Source organism: Cucurbita pepo, chromosome 11, assembly GCF_057944985.1.
Source record: "Cucurbita pepo subsp. pepo isolate OVF chromosome 11, ASM5794498v1, whole genome shotgun sequence".
Lineage (NCBI taxonomy): Eukaryota > Viridiplantae > Streptophyta > Magnoliopsida > Cucurbitales > Cucurbitaceae > Cucurbita > Cucurbita pepo.
In genome coordinates this window covers 2,911,616-2,937,177 of record NC_141808.1, presented here as the reverse complement: position 1 = coordinate 2,937,177, position 25,562 = coordinate 2,911,616, and the positions used below count along the sequence as shown (strand labels likewise).

At 34.6% G+C, this 25,562-nt stretch overlaps 4 protein-coding genes and 1 long non-coding RNA gene across 6 annotated transcripts; 3 read left to right on the top strand and 2 right to left on the bottom strand.

Annotated features, from left to right (window-relative positions):
- The first annotated feature begins 1,527 nt into the window (after positions 1–1,527).
- LOC111805983 (uncharacterized) lies at positions 1,528–2,328 on the top strand. Its single transcript, XM_023691295.2, has 2 exons — positions 1,528–1,822; positions 1,897–2,328. Exons 1-2 carry the CDS (start codon positions 1,535–1,537, stop codon positions 2,149–2,151), a joined length of 543 nt encoding a protein of 180 aa, XP_023547063.2. The 5' UTR covers positions 1,528–1,534; the 3' UTR covers positions 2,152–2,328.
- A 3,523-nt stretch (positions 2,329–5,851) lies between these two features.
- LOC111805925 (GATA transcription factor 12-like) lies at positions 5,852–7,098 on the top strand. Its single transcript, XM_023691222.2, has 2 exons — positions 5,852–6,270; positions 6,385–7,098. Exons 1-2 carry the CDS (start codon positions 5,950–5,952, stop codon positions 7,096–7,098), a joined length of 1,035 nt encoding a protein of 344 aa, XP_023546990.2. The 5' UTR covers positions 5,852–5,949.
- Positions 7,099–13,426: 6,328 nt separating this feature from the next.
- LOC111805606 (NADP-dependent malic enzyme) lies at positions 13,427–18,166 on the top strand. The gene is made up of 19 exons (XM_023690737.2): positions 13,427–13,572; positions 13,666–13,786; positions 13,868–13,942; positions 14,993–15,144; positions 15,225–15,330; positions 15,412–15,477; positions 15,602–15,697; positions 15,777–15,848; positions 15,921–16,004; positions 16,097–16,195; positions 16,384–16,431; positions 16,526–16,579; positions 16,666–16,764; positions 16,854–16,943; positions 17,032–17,109; positions 17,214–17,288; positions 17,391–17,481; positions 17,653–17,781; positions 17,883–18,166. Exons 1-19 carry the CDS (start codon positions 13,427–13,429, stop codon positions 17,969–17,971), a joined length of 1,770 nt encoding a protein of 589 aa, XP_023546505.1. The 3' UTR covers positions 17,972–18,166.
- LOC111805607 (uncharacterized) lies at positions 14,070–17,719 on the bottom strand. Its single transcript, XR_015422887.1, has 4 exons — positions 17,579–17,719; positions 17,208–17,479; positions 15,872–17,123; positions 14,070–15,766 (listed from the first exon to the last, which is right to left on the bottom strand). It is a non-coding gene; the product is annotated as an uncharacterized LOC111805607 (long non-coding RNA).
- Positions 18,167–18,595: 429 nt separating the features above from the next.
- Positions 18,596–24,389, bottom strand: LOC111805705 (uncharacterized). Of its 2 annotated transcripts, XM_023690892.2 has the most exons (11): positions 24,035–24,389; positions 23,173–23,252; positions 22,998–23,075; positions 22,203–22,315; positions 22,044–22,109; positions 21,754–21,855; positions 21,118–21,673; positions 20,676–20,881; positions 20,363–20,526; positions 19,498–19,647; positions 18,596–18,788 (listed from the first exon to the last, which is right to left on the bottom strand). In XM_023690892.2, exons 1-10 carry the CDS (start codon positions 24,160–24,162, stop codon positions 19,512–19,514), a joined length of 1,629 nt encoding a protein of 542 aa, XP_023546660.2. In that variant the 5' UTR covers positions 24,163–24,389; the 3' UTR covers positions 18,596–18,788; positions 19,498–19,511. The 2 variants fall into 2 exon arrangements, with proteins under 2 accessions (XP_023546660.2, XP_023546658.2); XM_023690890.2 differs by lacking the exon at positions 18,596–18,788 and having other exon boundaries at positions 19,176–19,647.
- Between the last annotated feature and the right edge of the window lie 1,173 nt (positions 24,390–25,562).

Sequence of the window (25,562 nt, the reverse complement as noted above, 5' to 3'; positions counted from 1 at the left end):
ATGAAAAGTCTAGGCTTGGGAAAATTAGTGAAATATATTATAGTTTAAATTTTATAAATTATAATTTTAGGTGTGATGTGTACACGAGCGTATACGAGTTGGTTAGAAAAATCTTTTGGACCAATCAGAAATTTTGTGTTGGTTGGGTTCGTGATGCGAGTAACTCAGAGTTTACAACGAAACTCTCTATATCTTCGAGTTGGATTATGTTGTCGAGTTGTTTTTTTTTTTTTTTTTTTTTTTTTTAAGTTATATTTATATATATTGCGTTAATAATTAAAATATTATAAAATTCAAATATCAAACATTCACGAGTCACAACACATCACTAACATTAGTTACAGACGTCAAATGTTTTTAATTTTCATAATAATCTTAAAAGTAGAGTTGAGTTGTAACCCTATTTTTCATGGGTAACCGAGGTGTAACACGGTTAGGGTTGACTACCACTGCATCAGTCGAAGTTGGAGCATGCACGACACACGCACTCAACTAAAAGAAGATAATTTCCATCTGTGCCACCAAGAATACATCTCGAGAGCGATAGTAAGTATAATATAATCACTAAGAGAGTCTCGAAAGAGTACGATCGTGACATTCGTAGGTCTTACAGTGAGCCACGATATACGATAACAACGTATAGGATACAACCATTTCCATTAAATCGAGTAAAAAAGTTGGTTTCCTTTTCACCCACATAACCCCAAAAAGCTAAAAAAGCAAACCCTTTTTTCACTTTGTGTTCTAATTCAAATCCCATATCTCACTTTTTCAAGCTTTTTTGGTTCCTTCTTCTTCTTCTTCAACAAGATCCTTGGTCACTTAATGCTTTCCCCCATACTTCCCGTGATCTTATACCTCTCTTCATCATAATCAACTTCTAATTCGTTTTAAATTTAACCCAAATTTATAAAAATTCCTCCGTGAAATTTCACTAAAAAATACGACCCAGATCCACCGCTAGCCGATATTATTCTCTTTGGACTTTCCCTTCGGAGCCCAGCGTCCTCGCTAGCACTCTTTCCTTCCTCCAATCGATGTGAGACCGCCCCAAACCCACCCCTTTTGAGGCCAGCATCCTTATTGGCATACCACCTCGTGTCTACCCCCTTCGGGGAACAGTGAGAAAGCTAGTACATCGTCCAGTGTCTGGCTCTGATACCATTTGTAACGACCCAAATCCACAACCAGCAGATATTATCTAAGGGAAGGTTTCCACACCGTTATAAATGGTGGTTTGTTCTCCTCCCTAACCAACGTGGAACATTACACTAAAAAACTTTTTAAGTTTTCAAGTTCTGTCCATATATCATCGATAAAGGTATTTTTGAACTTTTTTTTAAAAGTTGAAATTTTTTAATATAAGGGTATTAATGAAACTTTCCGACCATGTTACCGAGGATACGAGTATTTTTTAAATTTTTTTTGGAAAAAAAATGCAAATTTTAAATTATTTTAAAAATAAAATACTAATTGCACTATAAATTGAGTTGTCCCATGCAACCTATTTCTTCACAAACATATCCACATCCATATGGCTCCCAACAGATTAGAAACAAAAGTAGAAGTGCAAAAGCCATCAATGCTATCAATGGAGGGTCTCCAACGAACCATATCCGACATCTCCTCCGAGCTCACAAAAACAGGTCTTACAGAAGCCGAGCCACTACCACCGATCTCCGAGGTAGAGGCTGTGACCTGCGAGTGCTGTGGCCTCTCCGAGGAGTGCACGGCGGAGTACATCAACCGTGTTCGAGGCGAGTTCATGGGGAAGATGATTTGCGGCCTCTGCGCCGAGGCCGTAAACGAGGAGATGAACAAGGTTAAATTTGTTCCATTCTTCTTCATTTGTGTGTTATATTACAAAGTAAGACTTATTGGTGTAATTTGACGCAGAGGGGTTGGAAAAAGGAGGAGTCTTTGAAGGAGCACATGAGCGCTTGTGCCAAGTTCAATAGGTTCGGGAGGGTATATCCCGTGCTGTATCAAGCCGAAGCCATTAAAGAGATTCTCAAGAAAAGCTCCACTCGAGGGAACTCGATCAGCCCTAGAGAAACCCCCACCGGTCACCGCAACGGTAGAATTGGCCGGACCTCTAGTTGTATTCCGGCTATAACCAGAGATGTCTGTGATCCAACCCTCGTCAAATGATATTATATCATATACCACAATATCTATATACGTGTGTTTATATATTTCACCGGCTATAACAAATCTCGATGTATTATTTAATTTTAGCATGTGACATTCGAGTAAAAAGTATCTAAGTCGTTCTAGTAAAAAAATTATTGTTTTTTTAATAAAGAAAAATATTGTATTTGTTAAGTAAAAAAATTTCATATTATAAAAAAAAAAAAAAAAAAAAAAAATTGAGGCCCATTAGACGAATAGCGGGCCTTTTGGTGAATATGGATTCAAGTATTTTCTGGCCCATATCGAAGTTGGGCTTACGGAAACAGGCCCACGCTATAAACATTTCCTTGTATCCCTGTTTTCCAGTTTCATGCCTGCATTACACGTGTTTTTTTTTTAATAAAAAAATTTTAAGTAAAGAAGGGAGAGTTGGGCCCAACCAATGTGGGATCGTGGTTAGCCTCACCATTCCCCACTCCACTCGACGTAGGATCTCACAATCCATCACACTTGAGACCAGCATCTTTGTTACAGAGAGATTTCCACACCATTATAAGGAATGCTTCACAATCCACCACCTTTGGGGTCAGTGTCCTCGCTAGGGAGAGGTTTCCACACTTTTATAAGAAATATTTCGTTCTCCTCTCCAATCCATGTGGGATCTCACAATCTACCCCTGAGAGGTTTTCACATCCTTATAAGGAATGTTTCGTTCCTCTCTCCAACCAATATGGGATCTCACAATCCATCCCTTTGGGGCTAGCGTCATCGCTAGGGAGAGGTTTTCATAGCCTTATAAGGAATATTTCGTTTCTCTCTCCAATCGATGTGAGATCTTATAATTCATTTCCTTGGGACAAACGTCCTCGCTAAAGAGAGGTTTTCACACCCTTATAAAAAAATGGTTCATTTCCCTTTCTAACGCGAAAGTTAAGCAGATCAATTCTATGTTGGGTGACCTCTAAATTTTGTTTTTGGACGAATAAGTGTGATTAAGAACTTAAAATAACAATTGTTTGATCCATTTTAAAAACTAATATAATATTATATATTCAATTTGAATTAAATCAAGATTTAATTGTTTTTTCATCCAAACAAACGGGACGTCAATTCAATCTAAAAAAATAAAAATAAATAAAAAAAAGTCCCCACGTGCCGTCCCCGCAAGTTTATGAGGCACGTGAGTTCTTAAGCACGTGCTATCACGTTACTGTATACTATAGGGTTTTGACCTCACATGGGTTTGTTGATGCCGACTACCACCTCCTCACGTGCATAATGGACCCCACCCTAACTAAAACTAAAAATATAAAATAAATAAAATACTAAAAAAATAACTATTTTCATTAATTCATTAATAAAATCACCCTTTTTTAACTTTGCATCTCATTCTCAACCACCATATGCATGATCGAGTAAACTAAATATAAAATAAAATATTTATTTCTATAAAAAAAAAAAAATTCAAAACAATAAAAATCATTTTTATTTAAAATAATACGTAAATATATATAATAGAAATAAAAACTATAATGCTCTGTGTCCAAGATTTGAATTTCAAATTATCTCCAATATGATCACGTTACTGCTCCTCATTTTTAAGAGTGAAAACTATCTCTATAAGCTCGAGTCCTTTTAACATGATTTGTTCTCACTCACATGTTTAAAATGTTCAGAAAGTCGTCAAGCACGAATACAAATGGATTATATTGTCCGATCTTTTTCTAGGGTTTCCTTCCAAGTGAAGAAATAATTATAAATTTTAATAAACTTGAAAAGAATGTAAAAAGGATATCTAAAAGGGAGCAATTAATATGGACATGAAAACCTTATCTTAAAATATTCATTTAATTTTTTTTTTTTAAATTTCATGATGCACCACATTAATTTCAATATCATATTAAATTAAAATTTTAATATATTTATAAAAATAAAGAGTTATATATATAACTTAAATAATATAGTTATGGATCTTTATTATGTTTTTTCATATAGTTTAGTGTATAAATAAAATTGATACATGATATATGCTATAAATGTTATATATTTCTATTTCTAGAAATTAAATTAAAAATTAAATTAAGTCCAAATTAAATACATAAAAATATAATTTGAAAAATGCCGTTAAACTTAAAAAAATTAGAGGTTGAATTTGTAATTTTATTATAATTTCCTTTATTGTCATGTTATTGCCTTCACATTTTCCCTTTCCAAACTAACCTAAATATTGCAGAATTCCAAAATTACCCCTATCAATTCCAAAATTCGTTAAAAGAAACGTTTAAATTCTAATCAAAAAAATATTTGACACAAAATGTAAAATCATTATTAAATACGACATACAATCTTAAAAGTAATAAACTTACTGTTAAAGTTTAAAGAACCGTTCAATTGAGCTTAAGATGTTTTTAAAGACTAAACTTATCTATAATTTTACTGTTAAAGGGTGTTAATGGTCAGTACTCGAGACCCCTTTTAACTCTTAATTAGCTAGTGCACGTTAAAATCCCGATAAAGAATGTGCATGTGAGCCAATTATTTCCTTTACAAATCATAGATCTAAACATAAAAAAGAGCTTTGTTAGAAAACCTTAATCAACAAGCAAAATTGATAGATATTGCGTTTGTTTAGATCCATACTCTAAACCCAAGGGTCCACAAAATCTACTTACATACCTTTCTTTTTTCCTCTCTACTCTTGATAACCAAGGGTATTATAGTAATTTCACACCAAAATTTCCAAATTTTCACGGAGGTAACAGTTTAGTCGTTCAACTCTAATTGGTAACAATTCAGTCCCTAAATATTAATACCGGACAATCCTTATCCTTTTTAATGATAGACAGTAAACTCGAGTAAAAGTAATTTTAAATTTATTTTATATTTATAATTTTTGTATTTTTAAGGAACTTCATGAAATTCCGTACTTACATACTTAACTCTTCATGGGTATAAAAGTAATTTCACTTGAAAATTTTGCTTTTTTAATTTAAAATATCACACCTCTAATCTCTAAATTTTCATCACAAAACAGTAAATTATAAATTTCATGAAATTACCAATACACACCACATTATTACAAATTTTAAATTATCAAATAAAAATTAATTTAATATTTTTAAGTGAATTTCATGAAATTCCTTACCTACATACTCGTCATGGGCATCAAACTAATTGGAATGTTTATATGACCATTAAATTTCTTACCTACATAAATCAATCCCGACACTAGATTACTACACATTTAGTCTGAACAATATTTCTTAACTTTTTTTTAAAAAAATATATCTTTAAATTTTTTAAAAGTTTAAAGAAACTCATAACACAGGGTTAAAAAACGGAACAGTAAAAAACTTCAAAAATAATTTTACACCTATGTACACATATTAACAGCAAAGAGCAGCTTGAATGCTATGTCTAGAATTTCATGGGTACTTATTTATTTATTTTTGTAAAATGAAAGGGTAGGGATGAAACTTCTTAAATTTTTAGAATAAAAAAAAGATATTTTTATTCTATTAAAAGTAATATTAAGTTAATTTAGAATTTTTAAATGAAAAAAAAAAAAAAAAAAAAATTAAGGAGAAGAGGAAGAAGAGAAGAAGAAGCAAGAAGAAGAAGAAGCAAGAAGAAGTGATAATTGGGTGTCGGGCTTTCCCCATGAAACGCAAACCAACCCATTTTCTCTCTTAGCCACTTACTCTCTCTTCCTCTCTCTCTTCCTCTCTCTCTTCCTCTCTCTCTCCCTCTCTCTCTCCCACTCCTTCTTTTCTTCTCCCAATATTTCCATTTCCCTTCCCCCAAATCCCACACCCCATGGAACCCCCTGAATTTTTCCACCTTAAAGCCTACACCGCCACCCACTCCTCCGACCACCACCACCACCACCACACCGCCGCCGCTGAACACGACCTCTTCTTCGTCGAGAACCTCCTCGATTTCTCCAACCACGCCGACGCCGACGCCGACGACCACCACGCCGACGCCGGGTTATTATCCGACAATAGTAAGAATAATCATCATAATACTAATACTCCCAGCTGCTTCCACGATAATGGGAACTCCGCCCAACTAACTTCCTTTCTGGACCACGTTAACTTACCCGACGCCCATTTCTCCGCCGAACTCGCTATTCCGGTAATCCCTCTCTCAAAACGATGCGTTTTGCTCTATTTTTTTTTAATTAAAAATATATATACTTTCAATTATTATTATTATTATTATTTTAATTTTAATTTTAATTTTGTACAGTATGATGAATTACTTGAATTGGAATGGCTTTCGAATTTCGTAGAGGAATGCGAGTACATCCAAAATTTGGAATTAATCACCGGAGTCAAAGTCAAACCCCACGAACCCACCGCCGTGTCCACCCGAAACGCCGCCGCTATCTTCAACCCGGATGTTGTTTCCGTTCCGGCGAAGGCTCGTAGCAAACGTTCACGTGCCGTCGTATCCAATTGGAACAACTCACTCCTTCTTCCTCTTTCTCCGACCACCTCCTCGTCTGAATCCGAAATTAACGCTGACCCACCGCAATTGGTCAAAAAAGCGCCGCCCAAGGCGGTGGTGACAGCGAAGAAGAAGGATAGTTCGGAGGGTGGAGTGTCTCCTGCCGGAGAGGAGCGTAGGTGCATGCATTGCGCCACCGACAAGACGCCGCAATGGCGGACTGGCCCAATGGGCCCCAAAACGCTATGTAATGCTTGTGGGGTTCGGTATAAATCCGGCCGCTTGGTGCCGGAGTACCGCCCTGCTGCTAGTCCTACTTTTGTGCTCACAAAACACTCCAATTCCCACCGGAAAGTTATGGAGCTGCGGCGGCAGAAGGAGATTATTAGAGGCCAACAACCCCAGCCATTGGTTTTGGATCATCACCACCAAGACCTCATCTTTAATGCTTCCAGCTGTGATAATTATCTTATCCATCAACATGTAGGCCCCGATTTCCGGCAGCTCATCTGACCGCGGCCGCCGTTTTCGGTAGAGCTCGGCGAATTTCATCTTTTTTACCCTTCAAACTTGTTCAACTTCTAACATTAAAATTTTCTTTTTATCTTTTTTTTTTTTTTCTTCCCATAAATATTTTTGGTTGCCGGGATAACAACAGATTAAATTATTGATGATTAAAAATAAATTAAATCCAAATTTTTAACCTAAAAAATTCAAAAAATCTAAATTTAGTTATATTTTAAATAAATCTTTAAAATAATTCATTAACTTTTTTATTTTTTAAAACATATTAATTGACATTTCCCCATAATTTTACCATTTAAAAATAGTATTTAATGGTTTAAAAACTAAAATTACAATGCAAATGAAATAATTTTCTTCTATTTTAAAAAAATAAAACCATGTTATTATTCTTCATCGATTCACCGGTATATATATCGCTCTCCTATTGGCATCAATTGCATTTATTAGGCGCAACGGATAAATATACTCCAAAGTTTGTGTCCCATCTTAATTAGTCACGTTCTGTTTGAATCAATTGCACCTCTTGAACGTAACAAACATCTATATTTGAAGAGTTGTCTCATGTAAAAAATGTGCTAACACAAGAATTTACTAAAAACGCGGAGTAAAAGAGAAAATAAAATATTCTTGTTATAGTCAAGTTTATGTAAACTGACTATGACACGTGGAATTTTGTAAACATAATTATTTGTTCAAACGCATGTACACCGTTGGATCATGTTGTTCTATATCTATAGGCCAGATCAGACTAAAATAATATCTAACTACAATTACTAAAATTTAAACAATAAATTAGATAAAATTAAAGATAAAATTTCTAAAATAATATTTAATTAAATATATCAATATTATGGTGGTTTAATTTTAAATTTATTTTTCTAAGAGAGAGTAAATTGCATTTGAATAAATTAAAAACAAAATTTGGAAGGAAATGAGACATAATTGACATGAAAATCAGTGAAATTTTTGCAGAAATTAATATTTATTTATTTTTACAGAGAATGTTTGATAAGCACATGCACAGTAACTCGTAACGGTTATTTATTTATATATTAATTTTCGTTAATTCATTAATAACAATAACTATAATTTATTAACAATGTGGAATAAGGAAATTAATTATAATAAATTCCTTTTTTTTTTTTCATCAAATTAAAAATTATTATTTGTTCATAACCCTTCGATTTTTTTCTTTTTTTGAATGCTAACCAAATTAAAATAAATAATAAATAATTATTAAATAATTATTAATGAAACCCATTATAAGGTTTAGTCTTAGAAAATTTAATAAAAAAAAAAATAAGTATTAGAAATTACATCAATTCATAAAATAAAATAAAATTTAAAATGCAGAGTCGAATTTAAATTCAAATATGACAATTACAAAGAAAATAAAAATAAAAATAAAAAATATTACAAAAATATATTCTGACATTACAAATAAATAAATAAATAAATTAGCAAAAATTGCGGGGAGATCACATGCCCCTAATTTTTTCATTACTGACTGACACATCAACTTTTCATTATTTTCTTAATTAGTAAATATTTAATTAAAGAAAAAATAAATAAATATTTGGGGTATTTTTATTTTATACAAAGTAGGAAAATAATAATAATAATATACTTTCTTCTTTATTTAAATTTGATCTATATATTTTGTCTTTATATTTTTAATTTATAAGATGGGATCAAGTTTATTAATCAAATTGAAAAAAATATATCATAAAATCATTCAATTTAATTAAAAATTACTGAATCAGATCCATTTTATATTAAATTAATTTAAAATGCACAATGCAAGAAAATGGGAATTTCACATATAAAAAATTATGTATAAGATATTATATGATTTTATTTAATTTGTTTGAATTTTTATTTTTAAAATCTACAAATTAAATCTATATTGTTGGTTGGATAATAAGTTCGAGTCGATGATTGAAAATTTTCTTTTTTTTTTCGATATTGGTTCGTGTAGTAATTCACGACAATAATTTATTGATAATCAGTAGAGATTTGAATAATAATAAAAATAAATAAATAAAATAAAATAAAATAAAAATTCTCTAATAGAGTGTTTATAGGCCTCAACCCTCAATTTGTGGGCTTGGTTTATTTTACTAAAGCCCATTGAAGGTGATGGGCCTGGCGTCCTTGAAATTGAAGATGGGCCAGGTGATGGCTTGTTTTATTCACAATGAGCTGTTATTGGGTTATTAATTTTTTTAATTATTTAAAAATTATTTAAAATGGCAAAGTTGGTAGAATTTTGGAGCATGTTTAAAACATTGTAGAGTGAAAAAGGATTTTTTTTGTTCACAAAATCTTAAAAAATGATTTAAATATGTAGGGTATAAATAATTATTTTTTATACATAAATAAATTCCAATCTCGTGGCACGTGCGATTATAAAAAGGATTTTAGATTAGTTTATTTAATTTAATTTAATTTAATTTAATTTAATTGCCACACGATAAACATCACGTCTTAGGATATAAATTAATTTTTTTCTTCTCTTTGTCACAATTTAATTAATTTTTTTCTTCTCTTTATTGAGACATGAACTCTTTCGTGTCTATGTCGAGTTATTTTTGCATATTATTTCGCAGAAAGCCTCATATACCAACCTCCAACTCAAGGGATATGGCACAATGTTGTGACACTCGTGCCATTTGATATTATCCTCGAAAACCCATTTCTAAAGGAAGACACCGAAAACACTTACCCATACCACGAGACACACATGTGTCATGGGATAGCTCTTTTGCACCACAGGGCCTAGAAGTAGTGGAGAGTTGAGGCATTTTAGTTTTACCAGGAGTATGACATGATTTTGGAGAACAATCATATGGTCTCGTGGAGCGTCTGTTGTTTGTTGTTTGACTAACACCAAATTTTTCGAGCCTTCATTTACCATATAGACAGATTTAACTTCAGAGTAAACTCAAGTAGAAAACTTCGAAGATTGAAGTTATGAGCTGGGGGCCCTACTTGCCTCTTTTCAAGTATGTCTCTGACACTCATGATGACCTCGTTGCCCCTAATCTTGCTTATTGGTGTGTTGGACGATACATTGTCCTCTTCGGTCACATCATGATACTTGTTTGTCACGGGCCTCACATGACCAGATGAGCATCACTAGCGTATCACCTCTTTGTCTGCATGTGAGGGTCACAACCTTCTCTTTTCTCAGTACCACTGTAACACTCCAAGCGAGATATTTAATGTGGTAGCCTCATCCAACATAGGATTGCTTAATACCAAACTCGCTTCAACTTTAAAATTTCAAAATTAAAATTTAAAATTGACTAAATTATTAATTTATAATTAAAATAATACCAGATTTCTAGAAGGACAACAACTTTCAAGAGAAAGGTCAACCCCTTTATATATATATATATATATATTTTTTTTAAATAATAATTATTTCGTTATATATAATAAACAATTTCTATATTTTAAAATTAGGTTTTTTAATTCATAATCTTTCATAATTTATTAAGAAAAATAAAAGTTAATAAATTTTGTACATTGGTGGATCGAATTTTAAGGATTAATAAATTCAAGCACCAACTTTAAGTCGAGAACAGGGGTGTTCGTAGACGTCACTACTTATGGACCTGAACTTGGGTGATCTATCCATGACCCGGATGAAGCTTGGGTGAAACTAAGTGGAGGTCCAAACCGATTGATGTCGAAGAATCAGCGGATAAGTTGTGGTTAGGGGTGAAATGCCACTCGAACCCAAAGTTAACTGGTTCTCCCCGAAATGCGTTGAGGCGCAGCAGTTGGCAGGACATCTAAGGGTAAAGCACTATTTCGGTGCGGGCCACGAGAGTAGTACCAAATCGAGGCAAACTCTAAATACTAGATATGATCTCAAAATAAGAGAGGTCAAGGTCGGCTAGTGAGACAATGGGTTAGGTTGTGTCGAGACATTTTTATACTTAACTCAATTAACACAACCCAACCTAACTCATCATAAAATTTTGGGGTTGAGTTGATTTGGGTTGTTCGAATTATTTATTCAAAATTTTGTTTTTATTAAATATATATATATTATATATATATTAAAAAGTTACTTTTTAAATAATTTAAAATTATTTTTGGGAAGGATTATATATATAATTGCATATTAAAGAAATAAATTTAATTAATTTAATTAGTTAAGGGGCAAGTTGTGGCCTTCCCCAGTAGAAAATAAGCTACAAACTTCAATAAAACGTCTAAATTTTGCCTTTAACAAATTGTGACATGCATGAAACCCACATTAAATATTAATTTTAAACTCCCTTCCTCTTTAAATGTATATTAATAATTAATATATATAAAATCATATAATAAACTAATAATTTTGTCAAACCTAATTTCAATTAAAAAGTAAATGCTTAAAAATAATATAATTGATTTAAAAATAATTTTATTTAAGTAATTGAAGTGAAAATGTAAATATTAGGTATGTAATATTTTTAGAAATGAAGGATTGAAATGAAAATATAGTGAAAAGGGAGGGCCAAAAGTGTAATTTTACTCTAAAGAGGGGGGCGTGGGAAACATGACGTGCAATCATATTGCTTGTTGCTTAATGCGAAGCGACGGGCAACGGGCATGAGCGGTAGGTAGCGTCAAAGATGGCGGGGGCTACCTCCACCGGCTACCTGCTTCTGCCTCGGTAATAATGTTGCATTTAATAATTTTCTACCTTATTTAAGAGAATTCATATTATTGTTTTAACAAGCTTTATCACTTTAATTACCCCACCATTTATAAAACCAGACATTTACAATAACTACCTCACATATCTTGAGTTCAAAACCGAATGGTATTTCTTTTTTTCTTTTTTTTTTCAATTATTTTAATTAATTTTTTATTAAATTCAGTAACATTGTTAAATATTTTATATTTTATTATAAATACAATGAATCAAGTAATTGGTTTGTTCTATCTGACAAATACATGTACTTAACAGTTATGCTTAATGTCGTATTTGAACCACTTAGGTCAATGTCGGTTGAGTTAACTTATATTGTATGTCTAATTGTTTGAATTATATTTAAATTGATTAGCAAAATAATACGGTCAAATGCTTAATGATTTATGTAATTATTGTTTGTGCTAATAAGTTAAAATGTACAATTGGATTTTAAAGAGAATTTTTTTTTTTTTTTTTTTTTTTTTTTTTTTTTTTTGTAACATCTAACGATTGAATGGTTTGAATTTTTGTGTAATTTAGCAAATTTATTTGAAAAATGAAAGTTAAATTATTTAAAATATCTTTTGATTTGATTGAGAAAATTACTTTTGAATTTTGAAATTTATTTTTAAAAAATAACTTCAAGATTTTTTTTTTTGTTAAAATAAAATAAAATTGAATGTAATGATTAATGTGTAATAATTGAAGAGCATATGTAACATCATTTACAACAAAGTGCTTGATACTTAAACGTTGCCTCAAGTATTTTTTCCTCCTCTTATCCTAAAAAAGTAATTTAGCATCCTCGGTCTCTCGAGCCAAAAAAGGGTAATACAAGAATATTAAGCTATTGTCCATTGATAATAGTATTTTTTTGTTTTATAGAAAATAATAACTTAAATTACAAAAAACTAATTGATTAGAAATTAATATCATAAACTTCTTAAAAAATTAAAAAAGTACCCTTCAAACTTTTTAAAATTTTCAAATAAAACCCAACAAAACCTTAATAATGTAAAAACATAATTTTTTTAAATGAGGTTACAATAATATTTTTTAACTTTGATTTTTTTTTTTTAAAAATATTAATAAAAATTTTAAACATTTAAAAGTATTTTTTGTAAATAAAATATTAACAATTCCATTTAAAACTATACCTAATTTTTTTAAAAATAGTATTATTTCAACTTTGGTAATTTTGAGTTAAAAGTGCAAAAATCATAAATATATATATTTTTTATTGGCTTAGGCCGAAAAAAAAAAAAAAAAAAAAAGATTTCACTTTTATACATATACATACATACATATATATATATATATATATATATATATATATATATATATATATTTTTTTTTTTTTTGGTGGTTGTTGGGTTCTTGAATCAATTAGTCCACGTGGGTCGTTTATGCTCTTCACATTGTGGCCATAATTGGTTGACAAAATCGGGAATAAGCAAAAAGAAATTTGCACTTTTTCGTTTTTCATTCACTATAAAGCCTGAATCTTGCTCCTTCCGTTTCCACCAAATTCTCTCTGTGTGCTGCCTGCCTTGCCTGCCTGCCCTTTTCCTTGTATCCCAGAGCCCATTGGCGTGCGGAAGAAGCAGCTTTCAGAGCAGATTCATGGAGGGCGCCATGAGGAAGACGATGAGCAGTGGTAGTGTTCATATGGAGATGGAAGACATTGACAACAAGTTTCAGGAAGCGTATGGGGAACATAACGCCACTGAAGATCAGCTCATTACCCCCTGGACTGTCTCTGTTGCTAGGTAACTTTCAAGAAACATAAACACATCTTCTTTTACGGGATTGTCTTTGATTCTCTTCTTACTTTCCCTTTCTTGTTGTTTTTGTTGTTTCAGTGGCTACTCCTTGCTGCGTGATCCCATCTACAACAAGGGCCTTTCCTTTACTGAGAAAGAGAGAGATGCTCACTACTTGCGTGGCTTGTTGCCGCCTGCACTTTTTGATCAGGAGCTTCAGGTGAGTTTGGATCTCTCTTGTTCTTTGCTTCTTTCCGGGCTTGGTTTGGATTCAATGTTTTGATGGCTTCTTGGCTAGCAGGAAAGGAGGATGATGCACAATCTTCGCAACTATGATGTTCCTTTGCACAGATATATTGCCTTGATGGATCTTCAGGTTTGGCTTAAAGCTTTGAAGGTTTTTAATGAGTAGATGTAAGGGTAAAAGCTGAGGAGTTGCTGGGTTCTTGTTCTTTAGTTCTATCATTAAACTCCCCAAGAACAACCTTATAAATCTTAGAATAAATCTTAGAATCCATGAGATGTATGATGTTAAATTTGATCAAAATCCGTACACAATCGGTAGTAACAGCTTAAACCCAAGCCTATTGACAGTAAATATTGTTTTTTTTGGGTTTTTCCTTTCGGGCTTCCTCTCAAGGTTTTAAAACACGTCTGATTAGAAGAGGTTTGCACACCCTTGTAAAGAATGTTTCGTTCCCTTCTCCAACTGATGTGGGATCTCACAATTCACTCCCTTCGGAGCCCAGCGTCCTCGCTGACACTTGTTCCCCTCTCCAATCGATATGTGATCTCACAATCCACCTCTCTTCAGGGCTTAGCATCCTTGCTGACACACCGCCCGGTGTCGGAATCTGACACCAACTGTAATAGCCAAAGCTCACTGCTAGCAAATATGGTCCTTTTTGGGTTTTTCCTTTGGGGCTTTCTCTCAAGGTTTTAAAAATGCGTCAGTTAAGGGAAGGTTTCCATACCTTTATAAAGAATGTTTCGTTCCCCTCTCCAACCGATGTGGGATCTCACAATTCACATACCTTTATAAAGAATGTTTCGTTCCCCTCTCCAACCGATGTGGGATCTCACAATTCACACTCTTTCGGGGCTCAGCGTCCTCGCTGGCACCGCCCTGTATCTGGCTTTGATACTAACTGTAACAACCCAAGTCCACTGCTAGCAGATATTGTCTTCTTTGGGCTTTTCTCTCTGGGCTTCTCCTCAAGGTTTTAAAGTGCGTCTGCTAGAGAGAGGTTTCCATACCCTTATAAAAAATGTTTCGTCTCCTCTCCAACCAACGTAGGATCTCACACAACCTATAGAGGGTTCTTTCTTTCCTTCCTAATCCCAATTCATGTCTGTACTTGTAGCTTCGTTCTACTCAGCCATACCAAAAGTTTTCCTTCATGTCTACTATCATTTGATCTTGCAGGAGAGAAATGAAAGGCTGTTCTACAAGCTTCTCATCGATAATGTTGAAGAACTGCTTCCAGTTGTGTACACTCCAACTGTAGGCGAAGCTTGCCAGAAGTATGGGAAAATTTACAGGCGACCTCAGGGCCTTTTCATCAGTTTGAAAGAGAAGTATGCCACTAAACAAGCATTTTTGATCTATGATTGGTTTCATTACTTCAGAACTGATTATCAACTATTTCCCTTTGCAGGGGAAAGATTCTTGAAGTTTTGAAGAACTGGCCTGAAAGGAACATTCAAGTTATTGTTGTGACTGATGGAGAGCGGATTCTAGGCCTTGGGGATTTAGGATGCCAGGTTATAAACTTACTTCTTTCATTCTGCTGATGAACTTTATTTACTTACGTCCTGTAGCTTACTGTTTCCATGTTCTTTCAGGGCATGGGGATTCCTGTGGGAAAGCTTTCTTTGTATACAGCACTTGGAGGAATAAGACCCTCAGCTGTAAGCAATGCTTTTAGCTTATATACTTCTGTTCAATCGCTGTCTGAATTTATCCAAGTGTTGATACCTGGATAAGTCAAGTACTAAACCAAGCAAGGACTTAAGTTTGTAGTTCTGTGTACAGTGCTTGCCGATCACGATAGACGTCGGTACGAACAACGAGCAGCTTCTGAACGATGAGTTTTACATTGGCCTTAAACATAAACGAGCCAGAGGACAGGTAAAGCAATATATTGCTCCCTTTTTACCTTCCAACTCCATGATTTCAATCCATTCATGCAGTGCTTTCCTTCATTCAGGAATACATGGAACTTTTAGATGAGTTCATGTATGCAGTAAAGAAGAACTATGGAGAGAAAGTCCTTGTACAGGTTGGTTGGTAATTTCAACTTACAGTTAGGATTGGACTTTGATTCTGTGGCTCACTTTGCATTTCTCAACAGTTTGAAGATTTTGCAAACCACAATGCATTCGAGTTGCTTGCAAGATATAGCTCGTCACACCTCGTGTTCAACGACGACATTCAGGTACAAAACATATGCATCACTTTCAGTTCACTGTTAACTTTATATATTTTGAGATTAGCTCTCTAACAAGCTTTTTCTCGTTCGACATTTAGGGTACGGCATCTGTCGTTGTAGCAGGACTACTTGCAGCTCTTAAACTTGTTGGAGGGACATTAGCTGAGCACACTTTCTTGTTCCTTGGAGCTGGAGAGGTGAGTTAAATTTTGTTCATTTACTTTGGCACATATTTCCTTGATTGATCATCTGCATATCTTTCCTGTCTTGTCTGCAAAACTTTCATTCACAAAATTATGTCCATATCCGTTCTAAGAGATCAAATAGCCATGCTTTTGTTCTCAATGGTATGCTGTTTCTTATTTCTGTCATTTGACTGTTGCAGGCTGGGACAGGTATAGCTGAGCTTATTGCTTTGGAGATTTCAAAACAGGTATGAGCCTACTTCTACTTCTACTGCTCTTCTCCTGTTGATTCTGAATCAATTAAATGCATTTATGGCTTATGATTTTGCTTGTTTTTGGCAGACTGGAGCTCCAGTTGAAGAGACTCGCAAGAACATTTGGCTTGTGGACTCAAAGGTTGTTTGGACTGGCTCGCTTCAATATTGTGCCTTTACACTCAAATGTTATTTCCTGTTCTAAAAGAATTATAACCATTGTCACAGGGGCTGATCGTTCGATCCCGCTTCGAATCCCTTCAACATTTTAAGAAGCCTTGGGCTCATGACCATGAATCTATCAAGGATCTTCACGACGTCGTCCAGGTTTGTAATTGACATCTATTCCTTCATTATTTACTCGGTTCTTCTATGAGATCTTTGTAAACTCAATCTTAAAACTTCAAATTATATAGGCAATCAGGCCGACTGTGTTGATAGGAACATCTGGTGTTGGGAAGACATTTACAAAGGAAGTTGTGGAGGCCATGGCATCCTTCAATGAGGTTCTTCCTTGTTCCCTCTAACTTTTTCATTCCTCAATTCTAAGACAAGAAGTTACTTAAGATTAACTCGAGTCTCGATTCTATGCAGAAACCGTTGATCCTTGCTCTCTCGAATCCTACATCACAATCGGAGTGTACAGCTGAAGAAGCTTATACATGGAGCCAGGTACAGTCCAAGTCCTGCAAAACAGCTAGCATCATTTATGTTTGCAGATCATATCATACCAAGAAATCACCATGTTCTTAAAACTTATCCTTTTAAACCTGCAGGGCCGGGCGATCTTTGCTAGTGGAAGTCCATTTGATCCTGTTGAATACGATGGGAAAGTTTTTATGCCGGGCCAGGTACCTTTCATACTTACAAAAACTGATCTTTCTAGTAACCATTCAATTTCAACAACTTGGTTTTATCTTATGAGCTTGCATTCTCTTCCTAATGTCATTCAGGCCAACAATGCTTACATATTCCCTGGATTTGGCTTGGGTCTGATCATGTCGGGCACGATTCGTGTGCACGATGACATGCTCCTGGCAGCCTGTAAGTGAAATTTTGGTTAATTGAGTCAACTAATGATGCTTGTTTCGTGCCAATCTTTATCAAGTACATGCTGCAATATCTATAGCTTTTATCTTACCCCCATCCAACGCATGTCGAGTATTAGTTTTGCCGGGTCAGAGCTCGATTTAACGGGTTTTTTCCTCTTTCCAGCTGCGGCTCTGGCTGCCCAAGTGAGTCAGGAAAACTATGATAAAGGATTGATTTACCCTCCTTTTACCAACATCAGAAAGATATCTGCTAACATTGCTGCTAAAGTTGCTGCGAAGGCTTATGAACTTGGTTAGCGTCTCTCCCATTTTCTTCACAATGTGATTAAATCATTCATAGATAAACCAATGAAAAACAAGTAAACTTACAGTTGCATCATATAACATTTACAGGTCTGGCTTCTCGTCTTCCTCGACCGAAGGATCTCGTAAAATACGCAGAGAGCTGCATGTACAGCCCCCGCTACCGTAGCTACCTTTAAGCAAGTATTGTAGGTTCAGTCTTTAAAAATTTTCCACACATCTGTCGTTTCTAGTCCTGGCATTAGCATAAGACATGCCTTCAAGAGGCTGTTGCTTCTGTCTCCTAATGTCCTGTTTCTGAAGTTGTCCGTCTCTTATATAACATTCATTTGATATTCAGATTGAGTAAGAATGTATTAGGCATTTCCAATACATTGCCTTATCTCACTCTTATCTTACAAACTACGTTACCATTGCATATTATATACAAAACATATAATTGGATCAATTGAAATTAGTTGATTTGAAGTATTCACCATAAATTTCTAATTGCACAGCTCAAAAAAAAAAAAAAAAAAAAAAAAAAAAAAAAAAACAAAAAAGAAGAAAAAGCAAAACCTAAAGTTTGCTATTTGTTTAAAAAATATCTATATATTTTTCAAAAGTACTAGGAGTAGAAATCCATTAGAATATTGGACAAAAAATGAAACTTAATACAGTATGTCGATGACATGGAACAAAAATTAAGACACAAACTCCGTTACGCTTAAACAAGTCATCGCCACACCCATTCCAAGTCTCAATTTCCATCCAAAATTCTAAATATATATATATATATATATATATATATATATATATATATATTTTGCAATTTGGCCTACATACCATCACCAGTTTTCTCCCATTCCTCATCTGATGGAAAACTTCAAAAAATTCTTACCATCCCTTCTTCTGATTGGAAAATTGTAATGTCTAGAGCGAAGGAGGTTCTTCCAACTGAACTATTGCTATTGAAGACCAATACTTCAAACAACGCATACAACCATCGCTACCCATCTGCAAGTAATCAGTCTCAGTGTACTCCAATAGTCATTTGAACCAATTAAGATCAATTTTTTTGTCTTCAGTGACAGAGTTGAATGAGTTGAGGATATTGAGTGCTTAACCAAATCAATTATAAAGTGGATGTGGATTTGGACATCATCCCAAAAGCAAAAGCAAAAGGATTAAATTGTATGGCTTTCTAACATATGGTCTTTGAACCAAAAAAGACTACCCATAGATAAAGAATTTATTGAAGTAAAGAAGTTAATTAAAACACTAAATTGAGAACTTAGAGATTTCTAAACACGGTTGATTTTTCAAAGACCTATCAAACATAATCTTATTAAACACTTCTTAAAATTTAAGAATTTATTAGACAGAACTCCAAAAAGCCTAAAATGCCATTTAACCGACTAATGATGATTATAATTGCACTCGTATGTTCAAAACACAAGAAAACACTAAAATATGGTCGACCCAGCAATTTCTCCTCCTATCTTGAATAGATATAGTTACAACAAACAGTTAATTATCTACAACAAACAGTTAATTACATGTCGCATATGAATATATAGTCTATCTAGATTTGAGGCAGGGCAGTTGCTCTAACGTGAACTCTTAGAAGCTGTTGCAACAGAAGCACTCATCTAAAGAAGGAAAGCATTCAAATACAAACATGAATATTCTCTATACACTTGCAAGAAGTTTAGAAAAAGCTAACCGAAGTTGACCATATTAGAGTGTGGGATCGGCTAACTGGGAACTTCGTATTCCCCAAAATGATCTGGGTTTCAGATTCCTATTTGTGGCAGTAAAAAGCCATCCTAATTGAGTTTCACAAGCGGCACAGATTGAGATTGTCCATGCGTACCTAACAGAACGAAAGTCAAGAGTCTGACATTCACGCTTGCATGAGGAAAGATTTAAAAAGGAAACATAAAACAATACAGAAATTTTCTGAATATCCATGAATATATATAAAAAAAATCTTGTTTTCTCATAACTAGTCAATATTTGCATTGGTTTCTAATTCTCAACTACATGTAAGGATTTCCACAAGAAACGCTGTCTTGATCCCACGTTTAGATCTCTAATATCATGCTCAATCTGCCTATTCATAATTATCTAGCAATAGCAATAACCTATTTGAGGTCAAAGGTTCCAGCTCCCAAACGATTTCTAAGGTCCAAGTCCAATTCTTGTCCTCCGGAGGAAAATTCAAGTGGGAACTAATCCTCGAGTGAACTTCATGCCCAAGTTTAATGTAGTGTTAGAAACAAAATCAACACAATACAATAACCTTTTGTAGATATTTTTCTTTTCAAATATTTAATTTTCTTTACATAAGATTCTAGTCTATTTATTAGTTCATTTATTAGTTCATATTCTTTGCTTAATATAGCTAGTTTCCTTTTATGTATTTTTCTGTATATTATATCTTCACGAGTTTTAGTGCATACATTGAATTTTTCTCCCGAAAACTCCACTTTTTTTGTAACCAAACCATGAACAACTTCTATTTAAGAAAGAGAGAAAAAGGACACTCATACGTTCAATGAAAAAGAAAAGCCAGATCAATCTCATACCCAGGGAACCAACTGTATTCTGTCTCAGCTCGTCCTCTAAGTGCCAAGCCATTTGCTCTGTAAAGAGTCATTATTTCATGCACATAACCATGAGGGTTCACATAAGCACCGAGAGGACCGTCAGTAGACATCACCAACATATCGCTGCGCTGGGCTATAACCGTCTGCATAAGAGGAAATTACATATAAAAACAATGGTCAGCTAAGTACTAAGAAGGTCACGGTGCAAAACGGAGGCATAAGATGAGGGCAGATGCAAAAAGTTGAACGGACGAGTACAAGCATGCATACATTCTCAGAAACAATTGACTACCTTGCAGCTTTTACATTGGATGATATCAATAGACTTCAGTAACTCAATTTCCCGACGCAATCTATATGAAATGCCATCAATCTCCAAGAGTTCCTGTCTAGTAGATTCAGAAACAGGAATCTTACTAGCAATATAGAACGCTAAGATGTCTGGATTCTTCACAAAACCATCCATGTTTGGCACCCCCACTATCTGCTTCCACATAGCTGGAAATAGTGATGATAAAGAAAGGAATCAAAAAACAGAACCAACCATTCTTGATATATTGCAGAAAAAGAATACTGTCCTGAGATATAGAAAAAACCAAGAAAAAGAAATGACAAAAAGGCCAAGAGTTTTTTTTTTTTTTTCTTTTTTTTTGGGGGGGGGGGGGTGGGGGATATAAAACAGATCAAAACGAAAGAAGAAAGGTTGGGAGTGAAGAGAGCAATTCAGGTATAACCTGCTGCTTTTTCAGCAAGACAATATGAATCATACATCGAGTAAACCCAATACGGCCAAAACGCTTTCGAAACCCCATGCATCAGAGTAAAACTTGAGTTTCTTCGACATCTTTTGAGTTCTTTCCTCTCACTAGATTCCCAAGCTGATGTAGAACTCTTTCCTATATCAGGGACAGATTTTCCATTTTCCTTCTCATGGGCAGAATGCACTGATCCTACAGAATCAGAGTCATTTAGATGTGACATCGCACGTTGGTGTTTTGCCTCTGACCCAGTTATCACCTCATCACTACAAGATTCTCTGGAATCAATTGCTGCTTGGTGGATTTTCCTCTCTCTCAATGAAAGCTCACGTTCAAAGCTTTCTTCTGAAATAGAGGCCGAATTATCCTCCTCATCCCCGGACGTAAATGATCTAGAGCAAGAAGTATATGAAGCCAATGCACATGAGAGACTGTGGTGCTGAACAGTACTCCTTGGAGTCAATTCTCCAAAAGCATCCCGTGGAGTCCTTAATGGCAAATCTTCCTGGATAATTTGAACTTCTCCACATGGCTAGAAGAAAGATTGCAATCTTATTAAACAAGGAAGAAGTAAATAATACAAATAATTCAAGAACAACAACTTGCTCTAACCACTCCTTCAACATCAATCCAACGGCGTCTAAGACGAAATCGTTGCTTCCCTCTAGCCAGAACATTAAGAGAACCATCCTCCAACCTCCGAAACTGCCGAATCTGAAATATAGAGGGTTGGTAGGTATATGGATGCATGTCATCAGAAATATGGAAGCCTTTACATTAAAATTTAGATAGAAGCTAAAAACCCCAAATCTTGGCTACAGGCCAAATTACAGAAAATAATTGCTCTTGGAATAATGCCTGAAAAGAAGAAAACCATGCAAGTCAAAATTGAGCAATAATACCTCTGCAGTTGTCCCAATATTCGCAAAATGTAGTCTCTCATTATCAGAATCCAAGGAGACGTGAACCTGAAATAAATATTGAATCTTGCTTGAGCTACCAATAAAGGATTTCAAGGAATCTTTAAAACTGTATGCCAATGCCTAAATTTGGGCACGTACCACACCTATGGTATTAGGGGTGTTAAACTGAGTTAATACTCTCTCAATGGCAGCAATAAAGTTTGATTGTATCACCCTGAGAGGTAGAGTAGCTTCTGGGAACAACACAACACCTGAGACATATGTGAATTGCACATGACATACTAATAAAAGAGACAAGATAGGAAAAGGTATCCACACGAAGGTTATATATGCCAGTTGACCAGTCTAATCATGAAAAAATTAACTTGTCCGCTCAAAGTTTGGAAAAAGCAAGGGCTCCTCAATTGAACTATTCTTCATTCTGTCAACAATTATGTCTAAACACTTGAGATAAGCATGCAGGACCTGCAGATAATCTTAACGCATCAAGCAAGAGAAAGATGATTAACAAACATATTATTTCCTCACTCCCCATGGGAGAAAAGAATGCTGCTTCAGACATTAACTAGGCATGCTGAACTATAAAATTTGAACATTTATGGTCACAGCATGAATCTATTTAATTAGCTCTCTCCAAGAAAAAGGACACCTATTTGCTCCAAGAAATTGTGCAACTTTTCCATCATACTCTAATGGAATGGTTGTATTTCGCTAATCCATGGAAGATAACAATTCTTTTTTTTTACAAGAACATTAAAATAACGATTGAACTTTAACAAAGTTGTCTAATTTGTAGAGTTTGATTCTTTAGATTACAATGATATTTGTTTTAAACCATTTTTAAAAGATAAAGATACAATTGCATATTTCAAAAAATTTAAGAGGGGGAAGTTTGTTACTATCCTAATCAGGGATGCATAAACAGATGAATACCTTCAAGATAAAATACAGGGAGGTTCAGGATGGCACCACCATCCAAGAAAGCCATCCTGTGATGAGAATCCTCAACCTCTGTTACATGCAACCACAGGAGATCTTAGTAGAACTGTATCCCAAATGGAATTAACATGAATACTCAAAATATTAATCAGAAAATAGAAACTCATACCACCAAGATACGTATGCAAAGATGTCAAGGAGGAATTGAAAGTAAATTCAGCAAAGGCCTCAGTACCACGATCCCCATTACTGCTTCGATACAGCCGGAAAAAAAAGGATGATGTCAGTGCCTTTGATGGGAACTAAAGTAGCCCACCCACTCAAAATAATAATAAATCAACAATAGTAAGAACGACAACAGCAGCAAGGACGTAAGAAAGAACGCACGAATTGCTGACATCAAATAAATTATATTGAACGCAAATAAAGCAATTCAATTCATTAATAACATCACCCTTTAATGATACGGATGACTAAATCTAGCAAACGACTAAAATAATCTTGTAATTTCAGTTGGAGAAAAACTGATGGGAGGCATGAAATCTAATAATTATGCCAGTCCGTCAATAGGAGCCCTTAACTAGATATCCGTTCTTAACTTAATGAAAGAAAATAGTCGAATCGATACTTGCATGCTCAAGTTTCCTGGTGTCTTCATAAGGAGAATGAAACGAAACATATATGATCAACATCGATTTCAACTTTTTCAAGATGTTTCGGCAATCGGCAGTGACAGGAGAAAGTAACAAAAGGTGCGCCATTGGAGAATTGGAGAAATTTTTGGAGTGAACTAAAAGGTGCGCCATGTAGTGCACCGACGCTAGCATTTTGACTTGAAACATAATCTAATCTTCAAAAAAATTTCCCAAAGCAGAAACCATTCTTCAAATTCAAATTCAGAGATTAAAGAACTATGTCTATAAGTAATTCGGATTTTTTCCAATCCAGAGCACCGCGCAAAAACCTTATGAGCGACAATCAAATGTGAAAAAGCGAGCGGCCACACATAAATGGGAGAATGTAAACATTACATAGCATCGCGATCATCGCCGGAGTGGGGGAGGGAGTCAACTTCCTGAACTTGCAACTCCTCATTATCAAGCTGAAGAATCTGCTCAATCTGATGCCTCTCTCTCTCCAACAGCCTTCGGTCCTCCATTGCTTAGGGCTCCTGTATACGCGAAACTGAGAATTTCATCGATCTACCGGAGTAGCTGAGTCGCACCGCCACCGAGCTCAGATCACCGACACATAATATAGTTTCTTCAATGGAACAAATCACAGAAAAATTCCTCCGTCGAAAGTGTGCCCGTGTTTTCCCGCATCAGCAAATGGCGCCAACTGCAGTAGTGATGCGTTTCTCCCCCTCAACTGTAAGCAAAATGAAGATATATAAAAAAGTTCGAATTTATATATAAATAATTTAATTATTTTTTAAAAGAATTCAAATTTATGAATGATTTATTAATCACTAAATTAATAATATCTTTTTCTATTAATATTTAAATAGATGCAATTAGCTTTCAAAAGATTAGAATCTCAAATTTTAAACCTATTTTATTTATTTTAAATAACGGAAGAATTTATAAATCATAAAAATGATTATTTGGTGTTTAATAAGACTCTCAACTCAATACAAAAATATACGGTTTTTATACATCATAAATCATATAAATCGATCACTTCCAGTTTTCATTTGTATAAGTCTTTCTATCGAGCTATTTCTCGCTTCAGGGAAAATAAAAATGCTACTATTTTGAATATTTTGATCTTTCTGTTTGAAGCCAAACTATACCAAACAAGTTTATCTTCACGAGAGCTTCCACTTGGTCTCAATTGTGGTGCATGTCTCGCTATTGGCCACTAACCACTCGCTTGTCAATCTCTCTAGCTTCGTGTTTCAAGTTTGTTTACCCTAATTGTCTCCTTTGCTCCACTAGGAGCTTGACCCCTTCTTCGATCTTATCTAAAGCTTTGCTTCTCGAGTTCTTACAGCTCCAACCGCTAGCTATAATAGCTTACACCTCGGGTGGTGCAGCTGAGTCAAAGTGGGCTCAGTAGTTGGCCTATGTTTCCGGACGCACGCATAAAGGCATAATTGGTTCCACAAAACTCACTGCACTGACCATAGTAAACTCCTTATGCATAGGCGTCGACAATTGACTATTTCTTTTGTAGATCGAGTTCTTTCTCTTTGACAAGTAAAGTTTATTAAAGATGATGGACTCGCCCACCCACCCCGAGAACCTAAGCTTCTAGAGTATGACCAAACAAAACTCGAAAATTCCATCCGAGTATAGCACTAACTTATGGGAGCTAAAGTCAACGAGAAAGATTGGTGTCTATAGCTTTGGGGTTGTACTCATGCCATTGATGTTGATGTTGTTCCACTCCTAGGCGCTCCTTCCTCTATAACATCAACAAGATCCTTGCTGTTTCTGGAAAAACCAGGGTGAGCAAACAAATTGTAGCTGTTTGTACGATCCAGCAGAGGTAGGGGATCAATCACATTGCTGCAAACCCAACTGTGGGAAAAATAATTGGGATTGTTCTATTTTA